Source organism: Amaranthus tricolor, chromosome 9 (genome assembly GCF_026212465.1).
Source record: "Amaranthus tricolor cultivar Red isolate AtriRed21 chromosome 9, ASM2621246v1, whole genome shotgun sequence".
NCBI lineage: Eukaryota > Viridiplantae > Streptophyta > Magnoliopsida > Caryophyllales > Amaranthaceae > Amaranthus > Amaranthus tricolor.
This window is the reverse complement of record NC_080055.1, coordinates 21786771-21806137: the sequence shown is the minus strand read 5'-3', so window position 1 is coordinate 21806137 and position 19367 is coordinate 21786771. Positions and strand designations below refer to the sequence as shown.

The 19367-nt window shown below is 32.9% G+C and overlaps 2 protein-coding genes across 2 annotated transcripts; one reads left to right on the top strand and one right to left on the bottom strand.

Moving 5' to 3' along the window:
- Positions 1-830: 830 nt before the first annotated feature.
- LOC130824511 (26S proteasome regulatory subunit 4 homolog A-like) lies at positions 831-6758 on the bottom strand. Its single transcript, XM_057689552.1, has 6 exons — positions 6147-6758; positions 4321-4566; positions 2870-3039; positions 2452-2668; positions 2220-2360; positions 831-1242 (listed from the first exon to the last, which is right to left on the bottom strand). The coding sequence occupies exons 1-6, from the start codon at positions 6621-6623 to the stop codon at positions 1159-1161; spliced, it is 1335 nt and encodes a 444-aa protein (XP_057545535.1). The 5' UTR covers positions 6624-6758; the 3' UTR covers positions 831-1158.
- Positions 6759-16257: 9499 nt separating this feature from the next.
- On the top strand, positions 16258-17328 carry LOC130823380 (uncharacterized). The gene has a single exon (XM_057688000.1). The coding sequence runs from the start codon at positions 16258-16260 to the stop codon at positions 17326-17328; it is 1071 nt and encodes a 356-aa protein (XP_057543983.1).
- The last annotated feature ends 2039 nt before the right edge of the window (positions 17329-19367 follow it).

The window sequence follows — 19367 nt, the reverse complement described above, 5'->3', positions numbered from 1 at the left end:
CAATAGAAGAAGGTGGTTCCAAAGAAGTAGGTTTTATAGATTATTGAAATTTTATGAGAGACAGGGGTTATTGGCTCAAATTTAATCCACGCAATATGGCTAACCACTGGACTCGAGGGTGCCAATCGAATACACATTCTTTTCAGGCGATTAGAGATTAAGGATGAAGGTTTAGTTTGTGATTTAATTTGTTTTTTTGTTTTTGCCTAAATCAAAATCAAAACAACAAAAATATTTCATATGGATAACTATCAAAACTAATATTCAATTAGTTTGATTTTAATTTAAATTTTAGTATTTATACAAATATATTTTCTACTATGAATAGTGATATGGTTGTATATTATTTAGGTAGGAATATACAAAACAAATTTTCTTATATGTTTAGAGGAACGAGAAAAAATAACATTTTATTTTCCTAACACCATGAAATGGCTCCCACGTACATGGAGTTAAAATCAAATGTACGCAACATATCTCTTATAGTTATAATAAAAATGTTATTTTCAATATCATTTGATTATTAATAAAATTAAAGGACTTAATATCTTCAAATTCCTCCCCTCTAAATCCTTCTCCTTTTAAAATTGGCGTTTAACAAAAGAAAACATATACATCCAAATTCCGACCTTTTTTGTTTCTCTCTTGTTTCTTAAATCCAAAAACAACCTAAACCTAAATTAAAGTGTACTTTTCATGGAACCTTTTAATAGGCATCAACGTCAAGAAAATGAAATTTCAGAAGCTTATAAGTACTCCCAGGATCAGATCTTATTCCACACTCACAGGATATCCCGCATGGAGTTATCCCCCCTCGATTCGAGAAAGTGTAGAAACCTCAAACGCTCAACAAAATATCAATTAAATTCATACAATAATCACCAAAGTATCTCATGGGAAAACCCTGTTCAAAATATACTACCAGAACCAAACTGCTGAGAAGAATGAAGTAAATTGAGCATTGCAATTCTCGAAAGGGAAAACAAGAAAATCTGTACGTTTGAGATGCCTCAACGATCAACAGATTTCAATCTATTTTTCATCTGAAATGTAGTACAAATCGTTTTGATTCAGAAGGGAAAAAAAGTACGATAAATGATGTGACGAGATAAATAGCCCCTTAAGATGATGGTTTAAGAAATATTTTGAGAAACAGTTCTACATGTAAAGCCCTTCTGGAACGCCTTCTTTCTTCTTGTACATCACTTTCTCTTTCGCTTTCTTAAAGTCGGCATGGGTTACCTGAACATAGTTTGGACGCAATCATCAGAATCCTTTGTAAGCATTACACAATACCATTATGAGTTTATGACCAAGTATATAATAAAGGGTTCAAGATTAAACAAATCTAATAAGGGGGTGTTTGGCAAAATAACTTATTGTGCAATTTTATCTTATTTCGATACAAATAGGGGGTTGGGTGGTCAAACCATTCAATGCTAAAATGTTTGATAAATTAGTTAGTTAAAACAACTTATTGTTATGAATAAGCTGTTTTTGAACAAACTTCTCATAGCAACGGGTTCAAAATCAACTAGCCAAATCAGTTAAAATCAGTCGGTCAAATCAACCACTGTAATCAACTATCAGCCGTTTGCCATACACCCCTAAAGTCTCACTTGACAATGTTTTTCTTTAGCATTAATTACCATTTGAAGTCAAACTTTGTGAATAGTGATATAAATAGAAATGGTGCAAGTTTGAAAGAGCAAGTACACGGAAATTGTATTTTTAATTCAAAATAACTTTCAAACTTCATTGCCCAGTATAGTTTCTTCAATGCTCTCCCCGACACAGTTTGCTAGTTGCTACATAGTCCCTAATCGGACCTCCTAAATTACTTGCTACATACCTCATCTACGTTTTTTCTCAAGTATCTCTAAAGTTGGGGACCCAACATCAACCAACCTATTTTCTAGCTCAACTTTTTCACTTTCCTTAGAATTCATGCCAAAAGTTAACGCAGTGAATCATTATGTTCAAAGAGAGAATAAATGTAAAAGACTAGAACATGGGGATGCAAGGGGAACAGACGGGAACAGTTGTCCTTGAGAGGATCTTCAAACCAAACACACCCTAAAGAAAAAGATTTACGCCTAGCCATGACGTATTTCAACATCTACCTTACATTAGTAAATAAAGTTCATGAATTCATCTATAAAAAGTATTCCGACAATTCAATCAAAACAAAAAAAAGATAAAAAACAAAACTTTTTTACCTTCATACGCCGCTCTCTTAAAGCAAGTAATCCCGCCTCAGTGCAGATTGCTTTGATATCCGCACCAGAAAACTCATCTTTTGTCATAACAAATTCTTCTAAATTGACATCATCAGCTAACGTCATCTTTGATGTATGGATCTACATTATAAGCAAACCATTTTGATACAGTCAGATGAATTCTTAAACGTTTTTTTTGAATAACATAACAATAATGAGTTTAGACAAGTACCGTGAAGATGCGTCTCCTGGTCTTTATATCTGGTAGAGGAAACTCGATCTTTCGATCAATCCTACCCGGACGAAGTAATGCTGGGTCCAGACTTTCAATTTTGTTGGTAGCAAGTATGACTTTCACATCAGCTCTAGCATCAAAACCATCTAATTGGTTTAGCAGCTCCAACATGGTCCTTTGAATCTCACGCTCACCCCCTGAATGGGCATCGTATCTGCAGAATAGAGCAATTAACAAAACAGAAATATACCTTCTGTTTTATTTTTACATGCTACATAGACATACCATTTTCCGAGAGAAAATGCTCGGAAAATGATATGGCCATATAGCATCTAAAAAACAGAGGAAATACCAAAAGATTAACATAAAGATTATCAATTCATTTCAACACATTGGAAAGTGCAGTGACACGTACCTCTTTGTTCCCACTGCGTCAATTTCATCAATGAAGACAATTGATGGTGAAAGTTCATCTGCAACCCTAAATAGTTCCCGCACTAGTTTGGGACCATCACCCAAGTATTTCTGAATCAATTCACTTCCAACAACTCGTAGAAATGTGGCTGAGGTTGAATTTGCTACAGCCTAGATTGAACCACCACCAGTATAAGCATTGCAATACAGAAAAAGATCTCGATAAGACAAGTGACAATTTGGCTAATAAAAGTGAACTTCCAGAAAACAATGTTAATAGTAAACGTTAGGGCTAGGATATCCAAAATTCAGAACACGGACGGCTAAAACTACTTGAATAACCAAGTACTTGGCTTTTAAGGTATCCGAGATATCGTATACTTGATTAGAACACCTTTGTTTGTGGCTTTTCACTCATGTTAAAACTCAATTTGGGAAATTAATTGAAGCATTGTGATGTGATAAAGGATTATGTCCAAGTTAAGGGTAGCTTATCTATTTTTTCTTGACTACATGGATTGATTTCGATTTGTCATGGCCACATACTTCGCAGTTATAAAAGATGCTAAGTCAAGCACATGGTGGGAGCAATAGATAATATATGTCACACTCTTCTCTTTCATACTTAAGATTGCCACTTATGCTCTACATTAATTTTTTAATTATCTCACTGGTCACTACCATAACCATGGCTCTTTGTCGGTAAGACTCCATCTTATGATTACCATTTTTTAAAATAATCACATAAAAAGAATTGAAACTCACTAGAGGGTTTGGTAACTAAATATTGCATCCCAAATGAATCCCAAATTCCAAGGGAAGTGGTAACTCCCTCACTTTAGCTATAAATGGGCAAACAAACTAGGAGCTTGCTAAGCATTTCTTAAGAGATGGATCATATCCTCATCTTCAGATGAACTACCATTTGCCTCATCACAATATTTGATTAATGCTAGCCTCTAGCTACATAAAACAAGACATATTTGATCATCGTCTAACTCCAAATAATGAAGATCCTTTCAAAAAATCCCTTATCATTTTAACTCTAAAGAAGCCTCGAAACCAAACACTACCACAAAAATCTCCACCACAAACATAGAACACTCAACATCATATGAGGTTATCTATTTTCATGGGTAAGCTTGTCAAGGCCTTCCTTACATCCAAACATGATCTAAAGCAAGAAAACAAGTAAGAACATAAAGAAATGTCAACATAAATAAAAACATGATGCTTTGTCTTGCGTGACTTAGCCATCTAGAATATGAACTCACCAAAAGAAAACATGAAACATGTAGGCATTTTTTATAGCCCTTGGATTGGATAGGTACCTCTTGTCTAAAAAAGAGCACATGCATAATTAACCTCATAAGAAGAAAAACAACATGCTCAATAAATACATGTTATACCATAAGCAAGCACCAAATACATGCACCTCAGGCTTAGAATTACCTTGGCCAACAAAGTCTTCCCTGTTCCAGGCTCACCATACAATATAACCCCCTTAGGAGGCCTTATTCCGATGTCTTCATACAATTCAGGATGAGTAAGAGGAAGCTCAACAGCTTCTTTTATTTCCTGAATCTGGGCATCCAACCCACCAATATCAGCATATGATTCCAGTGGAGCTTTCTCAACTTTCATCACAGACACCATCGGATCCACCTCATCTTGAAGGATTCCAACAACTGAAAGAACCTAAAATATAGGTAGCATGTCATGATTAGCACAAACCACATTCAAGCACATGAAACAAAAAGGTCACATCATCAAGACCAAGTAATAGATACACAAAAAGAACCTCCAACAGCACACAAAGAGAAAAAAATAATGAAGATTTGTCAGAAAATCCTATGCAATTACAGAAATATCAGATACAAGAGCAAGGCAAAGTAGCTATTGTTGTGAAAGTGACAAACTTTAGAATGATTTTCATCACATTCATGGCTACACTTGGAGCTGCCTTGTAGGAAAAAGGAGAACCGAGTTTCACTACTCATACCAAAAAGGGTGCAACTCCATCGTCAAACAATACTAGCTATTATGGACCCAAACATTTACATTCCTTTATTAAAACAAATGCCTTAACCAACAAATGCATTAACCAACAGTAGACCAATACACTTAAAATAGCCCGTCATACAATAACTAACCACAGTATACAAGCTCATCATGATTCATGAGTTAGACTATTTATCTAAACAAAAGTTCCCACATAGCCTAAAATATGGGGGGATATTTGGCAAATAGTTTTTTTGTTGGCTTTTTATTGGCTTTTGATTTTTGGCCTTTTTTGATGGTCAAACAGCAAAAAAATTGTTCGGTAAATGGATTTTAAGCCAGCTGAAAAGTTATCTTTTAAGCTAAAACCAAAAAGCCAAACCAAGTAGCTTTTTTCATTGGTAATAATTTCTCACTAATAAACAACCAACTAGTAATATAAAACATTAGGCTTATCAACAACTTCAGCCGACAACTCCATTCATTTGCCGAACAAGCCCATAATATAAAACTTTGATAGCTCAAAGTAGAAAAATAGATAGTGTAACACCTAAAACCACCAAGTCTCTTAGCTTACATGCATAACCCAATACCCTAAAAGTGACCAAAAAACCAAAGTAGAGTTAATTGAAGTTTATTTATCAACCCAAACTAACAACAAAAACAAAAAAACATCTTTCAACTCATGTTATCCCATGCATACCTCTAAAAATTCACTAATTGTCAAACATATTCAATGTCCATCCACAAGAATCAACCAATATTTTCTTCTTTTACATACTTGAGGAAGCAAAAAAGCTAATATTCACAAAAAAAATCCGGGTTGTCAATTCAGGTAAAACAATGAAATCTAAGATAATTGCATTTTATGATAAATTCATTCAACTGGTAATTCACATCATGATAGGTCAGGTTCGAGTTTATTCTATTAATTTCATGTTTGTGTCATGTAAGTTCTGGTTGTAGTGTTATTATGTGGGATGAGACACATAAAACCACAAGATATCAAATCTAACACCAGATTAAAGATACACTTTCTCCCAAAATCAGAAGGCATAAAACAACAAATAAGTTGACAAAGTTTACTCTTTCACTCAGAATATGCTTTTCAGCTCAAGTTTCCAACTTTCTACACATTCAATTCCAATCCCTTAAAGAATCAAAATCAATCAAAAATAAAAAATCTAAAATCAAATCAGAAATCTAAATGAAAAAAGAAAACAAAATCCAATATTTTTCATAAATAAAAGACTTTGAAGAAAGAAAAGAAATGATACCTTATTATGCATCAAAATAGAACATCCAGGCTCCAATTGATCTTTATCAACAAAAGACATAATACCCACATAATATTCAGGCCCAACAGAAGAACTAACAATAGCATGATTCTCATCAATCAATTCTTCCAAATTCCCAACACTCATAGGAGACCCGCGAAGATCATCAACTTTAGATCGATCTTCTTCAGTTTTCTCTTCCTGGGGTTTCAATCTTTCTTGATTAGACACAAATTCTTCCTCCATTAAAAGGTAATCTTTAACTCTTTCAAGTTTAAGAAGCCTTAATTTGCATTTTGTATGTGGAGTGACAACAGGGAGTCTAGCAGCCGCATCTGGACCTCTTTGCTTGCGTTGTTTACGACCCACTCGAGATGGAGGTGCTGCTGGTTCGAATTTCTTGTCCTTTTTGTCGGGATTTTGGTTTCTGTCATTGGAGTTCGGCGGACGATTAAGACCTGAAGATCCTTGTCCCATTGTTGTGGGGTTTCGAGGGTTTCTGAGTGTTGTAAGTGAGGAAGATGAACAAGGATTTCCCGAGAAGAGTTTGAATCCTGCTGGACAAGAAAACGCTAAAATGAAAGAGTTTTAGTTTATTTTTTTATAAATTTTTAAATGAGAAGATTTTATAAAGATTAATTATAATTTATAAGTGATTCATCGGAAATATGAGCTAATTACAATTTCATATAGGACGAGCTATTTTTTTTATAAACAACCAATAAACATAAAACAAAACCTATACCAACACAAATTTTTTTAGAGGATCTCTATAAGAAATCAATTAAAAAGGGTCGGTTTAATTTTATAGAAAAAATTTAAAAAAATTATAAATTATTGTTAGAGGCGGTCTTTTTGAAATATCTTCTCTAATTAGGTCGACTTAATGTGCTTTTTTTAAAAAAAGGAAATACAGTGTAACTGCACACTTAATCCGTGGGGTTTTAGGATACTCCAAGTAGGGTAGGAATTTAGGATACGTTAGGTAGGAGTTCATAATATGTCAATTAGACATTTAGTATACCTCAAGTAAACATTTAGGATATCTCAAGAAAACATTTACACTGTGTTTAGATGGAAGAAAATAGAGGAAAAGGAAGGGAAGTGGATTTTGAGGGATGAGGAATCCTTTGTTTGGATAACAAAATGGAAGGAAAAGGATTTTGAAGATGAGAGATTTAAAAGAATTGGATGAATGATTTCTGTTAAGGTACCAATTTTTCCAAAGTTTGAAAGATTTGAAGCGTTCTTCAATACAAACCAAATATGTGGATTATGGAATCGTACAACGACTCGTACTGTTATTAGTAACCAAGTTGGTGTTTTTAATATGCAAGTAAGTGTTTATGGTATGTGAAGTAAGGTTTTGGTATGAAAAGTAGGTGTTTATGGCAATAAAATAGATGTTTATTGTACCTGAAATATGTTTTTAGGTCTATGAAGTGGATTTATATGGTATGTGAAATAGTTGTTTATACTATGTTTATACCAAGTAGTTGTTTATACGATACCAAGTAGGTATTTAAGGTACCTAAAGTAGGTATGTGAGGTATATGAAGTAAGCATTTATGGTATATAGTAATTGTTCATCTTATGCCAAGTAGGTTTTTAAGGTATATAAAGTAGGTGTTTAAGGAATACAACGTAGGTGATTATGGTTGATGAAGTAGGTGTTTATTGTACGTAAAATAGGTTTTTTAAGGTATATGATGTAAGTTTACCCACTGATAGAGAATTGATCATCATCTTTCATGAACCTTATAAACTACAAAGTGGAAACAATGAGCAGCTCATAATCTGTCAATGAGCAAAAATCAGAATGAGATCTTTTATTTCATTCTCAACAATTCAACGACCAACAATTGTTCATAACCAAAGGCTAAACATGGTAAATGCACATAATCTAGAATAGATTGTAGTAGTTCATAACTAAAGACTATATATATAAAATACTAATAATTGTTCATAACCAAAACTTAATACATTAAAGATCATAAAACCAAAAGCTAAATTTTCTAAACCCTAACCCCTTGAAATCCCCAAATTGTTTGTGGGAATCAAAGTTTGTGTAGCAGGTAAATAGAAGTTGTTTAAAAAAACGGAGTCAATTTAATATTTACAAAAACTTAAAGCACCACTAATTTTTTTTCTAAAACACCATGGGGTGCACCCATGTAGAATTTTCTGAAAGTGTTAAACATAATCCATGATTCTATAACCCAAAATAATCTCATCAAATTAGAGCATGAAAGGTTAGGGCTTAAATCAAATTATCCACAAAAAATGCAAAAAAAATCTCAAGTTGGCCGAAGATTAGCAACTTTGAAGCATGCTAAACATGGCCTCAATGTATGTAATCATTGTTGTTCATTGCTCAATCCTTGCTAATTGTATGCTCAAGTCCAAAGGCGGTCGCAAACTGTGTATATTAGCCTAGTCTAAGGGGGTTTGTGTAACACCTCGAGATTTTCTGACGTCATTAATTAATATTTTAATGACTTTTGGGTATTTTATAATTATGTTAAATTAATTTAGAAGTAGTTTTAATAAACTCCTTTCATATAAGAATTTAAATATTAACATATATTTATATTAAAAATACAATCACGATTTCTAAATAAAGAGGTTCGAATCAAAGTAATTATTTTATTGAAATGTGTGAGCACACGAAAATGAGTTTCTTAGTTGGGCCTCGCAAGAATATAAACCTAGGTAAACAAATAAATAAATAAGTGTATAAATTAAATAAATAGGATGAGTTAGGGTTTTAAGGGGGCATTACTCCCTTCCTCACTCAATTCACACGCCTCACTTCCCTCTCTTCTCGTCTCTCTCTCACATGCCTCTCCCTCACGTTCAGCAGCAGCCCCAGCACCACCAGCCACGCCTCCGCCATAGCTACCAGCAGCCTCCAATAGGCTGCGTTCGCCTCCTCACAGAAGCAGTCGTGGCTGCGTTCTTCCCCACCAACAGCAGCTGAGCTGCACCTTAAACAATCGCGTAGTATTATTGTCCCGCCAGCAACTGGTTGCTGGGCAGCCGATTTTGGCCCTGCGCCACCGCCTCCGCGACCTCCTCTCACTTCTTCATCCTCTTGCTAGTTTTATTTTGTGAGCCATCTCCTTACTCGTATTTGATTTCATCTTTGTTCCAATTAAAATTTATAAAGTTTATGAGAAAAGGGTTGAACTTTGTATGACATCTTGTAATGAGTGAGAATTGGATTGATGATTTGAATGTACTTATGAATTAGGTTTTTGAAATATGAATGAAAAGTGTTGATCTTGTATTATTTTCATTGAATCTTTTTGTGGGTAAGAATTTGGTTGATGAATTAAACATGTTTATGACTTAGGGTTTGAAGTGTGATTGAAATTATGGGTTTTGTGTCGATTTTGTATTAGTTTCTTCGAATCTTAGTATGTGTAGTGATTAAATATGTTATCTTTGAACACGAAACGATTAGGGCTTGGATTTAGAAATGAAATTACTAATAATGTGTGTTTTATACTATATTTTGGTGATGATTGATTAAATAACTTTAAAAGTTGTTTTAAGATTTGGTCGATTGGTTATTATTGTGAATAATTAGTAATGGTGATGATGTTAGTTGACTATAAAAATGATTTCGATTGATTATATTGGGAATAATAGTTACTAATTGTTGTGGTTTGATTGTTGTAAATTAAAAATACCCTTATTAGGTTGTTATTGAAATTATAGATACATGATATTGGTAAGTCAAGAGTATAATGTCAACTTATTGTAGATGGTTGCTAAAGTTATTTGTCGTGTTGTTTTGATTATAGTTCTTAATAGCCTTGGAGAATGCAACAGATGATATCCCGATATGATAACTCTAAGATTTGCTTTATCGTTATATTAATATTATATTAAAATCATAAGATTTAGTTGTGATTAGTTATTTTTGGGTAACGCGAGCCGATATGCTCAAAATTAGTTAATGCAAAGAAACGATTCACACATACTTCTACTTTAAATTGATGGAAAGACTTATGCTGTGTTGAGTCAATGATTTTGACTTGTATTGAATGAGTTGTGTGCGCGTGCTAGAGTAATTGAAAACTTGTCGTGAATGGATGATAGTGGTTACTTTGGTTTCTAGCTGGTATGACAAAGTAGTTAAGAGAACTTATAAGTTCTATTCCTAACTTATATAGGTGCCCATTTCGTAAGAGGAAAGTAGAGCCTTAGTTGGGTGATTTTGTGACTTTTGATCGTGCAGTGACGCTTACAGGTACGTACACACAGTAATAACCCTTATATGCAATTTACTTTAAGACATTATTGTTTATTGTGATAGTATGCAATGTATCGAAACTATGAGATACTAGTGAGTACACCTTATATAAAGAGCTATCGACTATGAAGTCTTTACGCTTAGAATAGTTTAGAGAATGAGAGTGTTAATAGAAGGCGGGAACCACCCCCTTATTTATTTAAGAATTAGATTATGCCTTAATTGGAGTTAGAATGACTCCGTTATAAGTGAATTTCATATTCTATTGAGTGGCTCAGTGGGTTTTGGCGCGCTGCTATCTCAAGGCGCTCATTAATAGTTGAGAGTGGAAGTTATTCCCATCTGATAAGGTACTAGATTATGATTAGCTGGCGTGACTTAACTGGATTATGTCCGGTTGTTCTAGTAGTCCCCTAGGTGAGGTTCGACGGGATCACCGTAAGGGGGGTATGAGCATGCTTGGGTCATTGGGCGCCGGATAGCCGATACCACCCCTTGACCGAGGTGTTACCATGCGAGCCTTGCAAACCCCAATATGGTGGCCTCTTCACTGGTTTAGTACCCCAATGTGTTATTTTTTTTCCCGAAGGTAGGACCCGAGAGAGTCAGCTGGAGGGGGTATGAGCTCGTACTTTGCCATGGGCGCCGGATGGCCGATAACGTCCTTCGCCGTGTCACTATGCCAGGAAATAGAGAAAAATCCACTGATAGAAATTTATTCAGTGATAGAAAATTTATTCATTGATCGAAAGTTATTTAATGATAGTAGGTTCATTCTTTGGTAGAAAGCTTACGCGTTGATAAAACGTTTACTCTTTGATAGAATATTTACTCATTGATAGAACATCTACTTATTGATAGAATAGTTTATGCTAGTGAGAAGTGTGCCTAAGTTAAGTTACCTCAAGGGTATTACGGACTATGATCAAACTTACCTTAAGATAGACAAGCTCTATAAGGTCATGTGTTAGGTATTCTGTTAATGCCTTGGTCGAGTTGAGCTATGCGTGTTTTGCAAGAGTTTATGTTTGAAAAGAGGAGCGTGAAGACCTGCATTCTACCTAAGAGCACATGGTTCAGGTTAGAAAGCACGTAATGAAATTAAGAAGTATAAGTGGCCGATAAACGGTTACTATCTGTGCTTGCGTTTTATGAAATTATCTTATGTTGTTTTATGATATAATGCTATCTAGTAGTTGGCCTTATTATATTTGATGCTAGTTACTGACGTGTACGTGTTTGTGTTTATGTTTGTTTGTTGATGACTTTCTATGATTGTCCTGCTATGACACATTGGCCTTTGGTCTAATGTCGAGCAGCAGGGGGATCATAGACAAGCGTAGCAGGTACTGGAGCTTCTTTTGCATTGCATTGGATTGAAGAGTGATAAGAGCGAAGCATACCCTGTGTCATACCGCTACCTTTCGATTTTGTAGTTTTTGTTATCTTTTGTAAACCTTGGTTGTATATGTTTTGTTATGAGGCCTTGCGTCCTCCCTTGCATATTTGTATTTTCGCTGCGTAGTTTATAACTCTGTATGGTCTTAAGGAGTTAAGTCTTTTTAAAACGCAAACGTCGAAACTGGAACCACGATCCATGCTTGGCATGCTGATTTAAGAAGCCGGCGACGAATCATTCCGCCGTGACATAGCTTTGATAGGCCGTTGGTGCCTTTACTTTATTAGTTTCTGAATTAACTTTTGTTTTTCTACAAAAGCGCACAGTTTTAAGGCAGATGCTGCCAAAATTTTCACTCACCTTTTTAAAGTTAATATTTAACGTTTATCTAAATTCTTTTCCTTTTTCTTTTATGTAACTCCCGAATTTCCTCCCGTCCTTTACGGTTTTGGTTCCGTTAAGGGGTCGGAAATTCTGGGGTGTTACAGTTTGTCATTATGTTTACCGGCTAGTCTCTTGTATGGCTAGCAAAAGTTGATCCGACCAGCTAATTCGATTTGAATCTAACCCGAAATAAGTGGGTTTGGATTGAGACTTTTGACCCAATTAATTAAATGGTTCGACCCCATCTGATCTGTTTATTAAATGGGTTAGGTTCAAGTTAAAATTTTAAACCTGAAAAAACTTGTATAACCCATTTAATTAAATGTGTTAATTTCGAGTTAAATCAATAAGTATAAGCTAAACTTAGTTCATTCAATATTTTCTTATTTTTCATATTAAATACAAAATAAACAACAAAAAAACATAAAGTTAAAATTAAAGCCTAAAAAATTAGATTTAATCAACGTTAAAAACCTTTAAGCAAAAACAAAAAAATTAAAAACGGGTTAAGTGGGTCGAAATCAGGTCAACCTGATCTGTTGCAGGTTGGGTCAAGGTTGTGATTTTCGACCCAATTAACTAAATGGGTTGGGTTTGGGTCAAGGGTTTTCTGACCTGTTTATATATGACTCGAACCCGAACCCAACCTGATCTGTTTGACAGGCCTAGACTCTCTTAAGAGATGTCTCTCAGGCTCAGCTTATCAAAACTTAATGTCTACTGACATTATTCTTAATACCTATATACTATATTCTTAATACCTATTCACAATATCTTAAATGTCTACTTATATTATTTTTAATTTCTACTTACAATGAGTCGAAATTAAGCTTTGGAGGAAATTTTGTCCACCTAATTTCTTCTAGTAACTCGATATTTGGATCAACTCGAATACAATATATGGTTTGCGTACCCCTATATGTAACAGGCTCAAATTTCTTAATCTTAATCTTCCGATTAATTATTCCGAAATTTCTTTTCGAATTCCTAATCCTTTGGTTATCTAATTCAAATCACCTTTAATTCCTAAACCTTATTCCGATTTTTGTAATTTCTTCCAAATATTAAACTTAAAAAAAATATATATATATTCTTAAATTTCTTTATAAGCACTAAAATATTATTTTATTATTTTATACTACGAAAAGTAAAATTTTAATATTATATTTACGGTTTGATTAAAACGTTACATTTCAATTTCGTTTCCTTAAACTAACTTTACTACTTATCATTTTAACCTTATAACTTTGATTTAATTATTTTATACCTAAAAATTAACTATATTTTTCTTATTAACTTTAAGTATAGTTTTAACTAAAATTTTCTAAGTAAACTATCATATTTTCATAATCAAACCTTAATCATACTTTCCCATTAATCTAAAACATTTCACTAGTATAAACTAGAATAAAAATTTGATGAACCAAAATCCTTTCTACATCAATCCATAATGTTCATCACTTACACAAGCTATCACCATTTTCTTACACAAGTTAACATTCTTCTACACTCCAAACTCTTACACATCCACTTACACACTCCAACTCTTACACATTCACTTACACACTCTAAATCACTTACACAAGTTAACCTTCTTTTTCATACAATCTTATGAACTAAAAAGTTGCCCAAAACTCATTATAAATACCCCTCCTTAGCCATGAGATCACTTGCACCCCCATCATCAAATATTTCTACCATTTTTTCTTATATCTTCACTTCATTAACATCTTACTAACTTTATACCCTTTTTATTTGTTGAAGAATCAAATGAAGATGGAGCTTGATCTTATCACTTCTTAAGCCAATAATCATCAACTTTTAAAAAGTCAAGTATTATCTTTTGGAGCTTGGATATCATTTTCTTTTGGGTAATTGAAGATCTACTTCTTTGAAGCTTGAAACCTTGAAGACAATCTCTTTTGGAGCTTATTTCTTTAAGTTCTTATTTTCCTATTATTATTCTCTTACTTGGTTTAGCACCACCGTCGGAGGAAAATGGTACACATTTTCTTAACTCTCTCGTTATGTGATATTTATTTATGGTTACTCGATAATATAAAAGCATGATCAATATGATTTTATTTTAGTCATTTAAACTTTACATGGTAATATTAAAGTTATATCCAGTTTAGTGATATTTTCGTCAAAACAATAATACTTTTGGGACACTCGAAAAAAAGTCATATATATGGAAATTTTTGATTAATATGATAATATAGATATATATGAATTTTACTAGTTAAATAAACTTATGTGTTTAAAATGATTCCATATCATCTTGGTGTTTTGATAATTTTTTTTTGTTGGACTCAATTAATTATAAAGAATTATTAATCGGTTTATCGGTAAAATAGTCAAACAAATTTGTTAAAATGCTTAGCACTGTTTTTCTTGAAAACTCATTTCATATAGATTTTGGACCTTTAATAACTTGTCGGATTATGTTATTTTTATAGTGATGATAGATCCGTTTTACTATTTTACTGGTTATTTGATAAAATATGTTACTAAGTACTTAGAAATATTACCCTTGACTGTTATGATTATTTATGACATAATAATGACTTAGTTTAGCCTCAGGAATCTTAGTATAGCTACGAAAATTTGTTATTTAATTAATATTAATTTATTAGATACTAGTAATTTGTTTCTATTAAAAGGGTAGAATTGTCAAAATTTTGACTAGTGGAAGTTTGACTTATAAGAATGTAAACTATTTCGGTTTAGAGTCTTGTTTGATATTGCATGATATTGATTGTATGACTCTGATAGTAAGGTAACGTCGAACCATGGACCGGAATGTAAAATCCCGGCGTCCGTGTTAGCCGACACGTAAAATGCGGTGTCAGACAGGGGGTCCGAGAAAAATCCATCCTGTGAAGTCTCGAGCATAACAGTATTGAGAGGAGTGACGACTCCCACCACAGTTAGGGTTTAGGACTACGGTCCTCACCTAACCAGACCCTTACATATATCAGTTGTCATTATTGTTGTGATCTTGTGATGTGCTATGATGGTAAAGCTATGAGGCTTAATTGAACTTGATTAAATAAGCATTAAGGTTACCAAGTATTTAGTAGCAGTAATGAACTTCTGCAAGTATTGAGAATGTAACTTAATGGCTTAGTAAAGGTCAATAATGAGTAATAACCTTCTATATTGTGCTTGATGATTATTTTGTAAGCATGATTTAACTATCGCATCATAAGCTTGTTGAGAAAATTGTACTCGGCTTTATCGCTGACCGATTTAATCGGCTGTCATCCGTATTATGGATGACAGTATTTTGCAGGAAAATTTAGCTCAGGTTTCGATCCAGGCCGCAACTTTAATTATTCTATCGAGGACTTAGCTTCAATGATTTTACTTGATGACTATATTGTACTTATGTTTTTTTTATCGTATTTAAGTAAACCTTATTTTATATTTTCTCAGTTGTAAGATATTTTTTTTACTTATGTTTTGAACGATTTTAGTTTAAATGGTTTTTAGCAGTTCAGCGTTTTACACTTCCGCATTATTTATCTTAAGTATAATTATTAATGTTAATTATGTATCGAGAGTGCCGCTCCTGCTACACTATACGTTGGTACGCATTCTCATTGATACATTCACCTTTAGGTATTGCCTGAATTGAAAGAAATGTAGGAGTAATATTTACCAGAGGGAAAGAAATATTTGGAGTTTTTATGGTCTGTGTTGAAAATAAAAATTTACTAGGGCAATTTATTATTTTTAGAGTTGTTCAAAATAGATCTAATGACTCGAAATTTACCCGATCTTATAACAGAACCCGATTAGACCCGAATTTAAAAATAAGTCACAATTATGTTCTTCTATAAAACAATATGGACATAAAACCCGATTTCAAACTGAAACAAAACACCTTACTCAAAATCAACCCGATGACCCAAATCGATACCTCTAATTACCTTCAAATAGCGGTAATTATTAGCTACTTCCTCTGTTCCGCCTTGCTTGCTACCAATTGCATGAGCACATTTATTAAGGAAAGGGGGGGTTTGGGAAAAACAAATTAAAACTCAAACAATAAAAAAAAGCAGATGGAAGATGTTCAAGGTGAAGCAGATGAAGTTATTAATCCAGATATTGAGGTATTTATTTCTTACTTTGAAAACCTCAACATAGATTCTGAATTTGACATTAATGAGAAGTACACAAGTGAAATTTATGCAAACATTGATGTCAGTTTAACTTTAGAGGATGCCATTAGTCAAAGTCAATCAAACTCACAAGAGGAACCAAATAGACGTTTGCCATGGGGTACAATCAAAAGAATTGCATTGCAACATAACACATCTAGGTGGACAGTAGCAAGGCTTTGGGAATCAGCCAAAACAACAATGCAAAATGGCATTATAATTGATGTTAATAGTAGAAAAAGGGAAAGGGTTGGTAGGAAACCAAGAGTATTTGATATGACTCTCCTTAATGTTGTTCCAATTGAAAAGAGGACCACAATTAGAGCAATGGCAAGTGCATTGGGCATTAGGCATTCACAAGTTTATAGAATGATCAAATCTGGTAATATTAGAGCTCATACAAATTCAATTAAACCAAAACTGTCTCATGACCACAAAATAAGAAGAATTAACTTTATTCTATCCCAAATAATACCACCTACTAAAGACAACCCACCAAAGTTCAGTTTGATGTATAATGTTGTACACATCGATGAAAAATGGTTCTACATGTGTAGGGAAACACAAAGGTACTACTTATTCCCTTGGGAAGAGGAAGAAACGTACAGATGTGTGCAAAACAAAAATTTCATGGGTAAAGTAATGTTTATAACAGCTGTTGCAAGACCTCGTATTAGTACCGATGGAGAAGTGTTGTGGGATGGGAAAATAGGAATTTTTCCATTCACAGAAACTTATTATGCAATAAGGAGGTCAGAGAACAGACCGGCAGGTACACCACAGCTAAGAGCAATTACCAAAGTTACACGAGATGTAATTCGAGATACACTAATCAATGAAGTTCTATTAGCAATCAGAATGAAATGGCCAGCAAATAGAGTTAAAGATACACTAACTCGAAAACCAAGATGTAATGCAAAATCAAAAGCCCAAAAGTATAAAACGAAAGAAAATCAAATCCCCATTTCGTGAAGCAAGATCAACTCAAAAACCCTGATGTTATGCAAAATCCAAAGCCCAAACATATAAAACGAAAGAAAATCAAATCCCCATTTCGTGAAGCAAGATCGAATTAAAAAATCAGATGTCATGGAAAATAAAAAACCCAGAATTATAAAACGAAAGAAAATCAAATCCCCATTTCGTGAAGCAAAAACAACTCAAGAAACAAGAGAGAGAGAATGAGAGAGAGAGAATGAGACATTGGGCTTTAGGGTTTTGGATGAGGGTAGGTTTATACAATGGGTGTAAAACTAGAGTTTTTAATTGAACGGTGGAGATCAAAGACTATACATCTGACGGTTGAGATCTCACTCATCATTTATTGAGGGAGTTGGGAAGGTGGGTTTTAATGGGGAAATGTTAAGGAGTTGGGACAGTGGATTTATTGGAATTAGGTGGATTATTTAATAAGAGAGGTAAATATGGAGAGATTATTAGTTTTAATTGGGAATAGATAAAGATTAAATAATTGTAGATAAAAAAGTTAATGAGGTATAGAATAGGATAAAAATAGGAGTAGGTAGAACTTTAAATGATTGGTTTTTACTAAAAATAGAAATGTAGCAAGTAATATGAAATTTCCGAAAATAGAAAATGTAGCAAGTATTATGGAACGAAAGAAATACTAGTTAGTAATACAACATTCAATATTTAACTATCGAATATCACTCTTTCTTTTTCTATTTAACAATATTTTCTTCTAAAAACACATTTTAAAGAAATGTTTTTATCGTCGTCAATTTCGTGCATGTAATGATATAACAGTATAATGACACTGTTATAACACAACGAAAGACTAAATAATATAATTCGTACTGTAATGATATGAGATCTAAGATGATCTCAACAATTCATATAAGAGTTTAATAAACTAGTATTGAAATTTAAGTTAATTTACAAACTTAAAACTTAAACAATTTTAATATACAAACTTTAAAAATAAAAAATTACAAACTTGAGTAATTTTAAATACATAACCTATCGAAATGTCTTTAGAAATAACTGAAAACGAGTTGCTTTCTGATGTTAAATAAACCATATAGAAGGGGTTTGAACTTAACCACATACATATAACCAGCACATATTATATTCGGAAGGTCTATTCCCATTTTAAGGAAATAAATTACCAAATATATCACTAGCTAGTAGGATCATTAACCACGGCCGAGTAAATAAACTAAATTACATTTTGATTGATTTTATTTACAAGTTGCTGTTATATTCTCCTATCATATTATAGATCATGATAAATAGTAAGTCATGTTTTATTTGAATAAAAAAATAAGAGGAAATAAATTTAAAGGGGAGAAATTTAGAGAGATTTAATAGATGATTTTTGGTAAGGTACTAATTTTTTTAAAGTTAAAAAGAGCTAAAATGAAAACTCTTATGTACCTTCCTTTTTCCTTCTCTTCCCTTTCTTCCTAAACATACAAAAATTACTTCTTGTGAATTTTACTTTTCTTTTTTTTTTTCCTCCCTTTCTTTTCATTTTTTTTCTTTTTTAAATTACTATCAAAAGATAGTGCCGAAAAAGAATATTCTTAATAAATTTGTCATCCCTACATTTATGTACTTTTACCGAATTTCCAAAATTGAACCAAATTCCTTATGGTCCACAATCATCCTCAAATAGAAAACAAAAAACAATTAACTCCATTGTACTTTATTCATATGTTCTAAACTCCATCGTATACCATATAAATTTAAAGACCCATCCAAATATATAACGTAAACCAAAACTAAACCTGGGAATACAGACTCAGCATTTTATTATTTTTTTTGAGTTTCTCCACTTAACCTTTAATAAAAGTATACTCCCTTCTTTTTCCAATGAAGTTCTCAAAATGGCTATTTATAGACATTAAGAAAAATAGAATATTTTAAATAGTTAATATATTATTTAATTGAATAATAAATTTGATTGGATAAAAATAGGGACCACAAGCATATAAAAATATTAAAAAAATGTTAGTGGAAAAAAAATATAGGGACCACAACTAATAAAA

Coding starts and splice junctions, on each gene's coding strand:
- LOC130824511 (XM_057689552.1), bottom strand. CDS start 6,623: ATGGGACAAGGATCTTCAGGTCTTAATCGTCCGCCGAACTCCAATGAC. Junction 4,567..6,146: donor CTATTTTGATGCATAATAAG/GTATCATTTCTT, acceptor CCTATATTTTAG/GTTCTTTCAGTTGTTGGAAT. Junction 1,243..2,219: donor TAAGAGAGCGGCGTATGAAG/GTAAAAAAGTTT, acceptor AACTATGTTCAG/GTAACCCATGCCGACTTTAA.
- LOC130823380 (XM_057688000.1), top strand. CDS start 16,258: ATGGAAGATGTTCAAGGTGAAGCAGATGAAGTTATTAATCCAGATATT.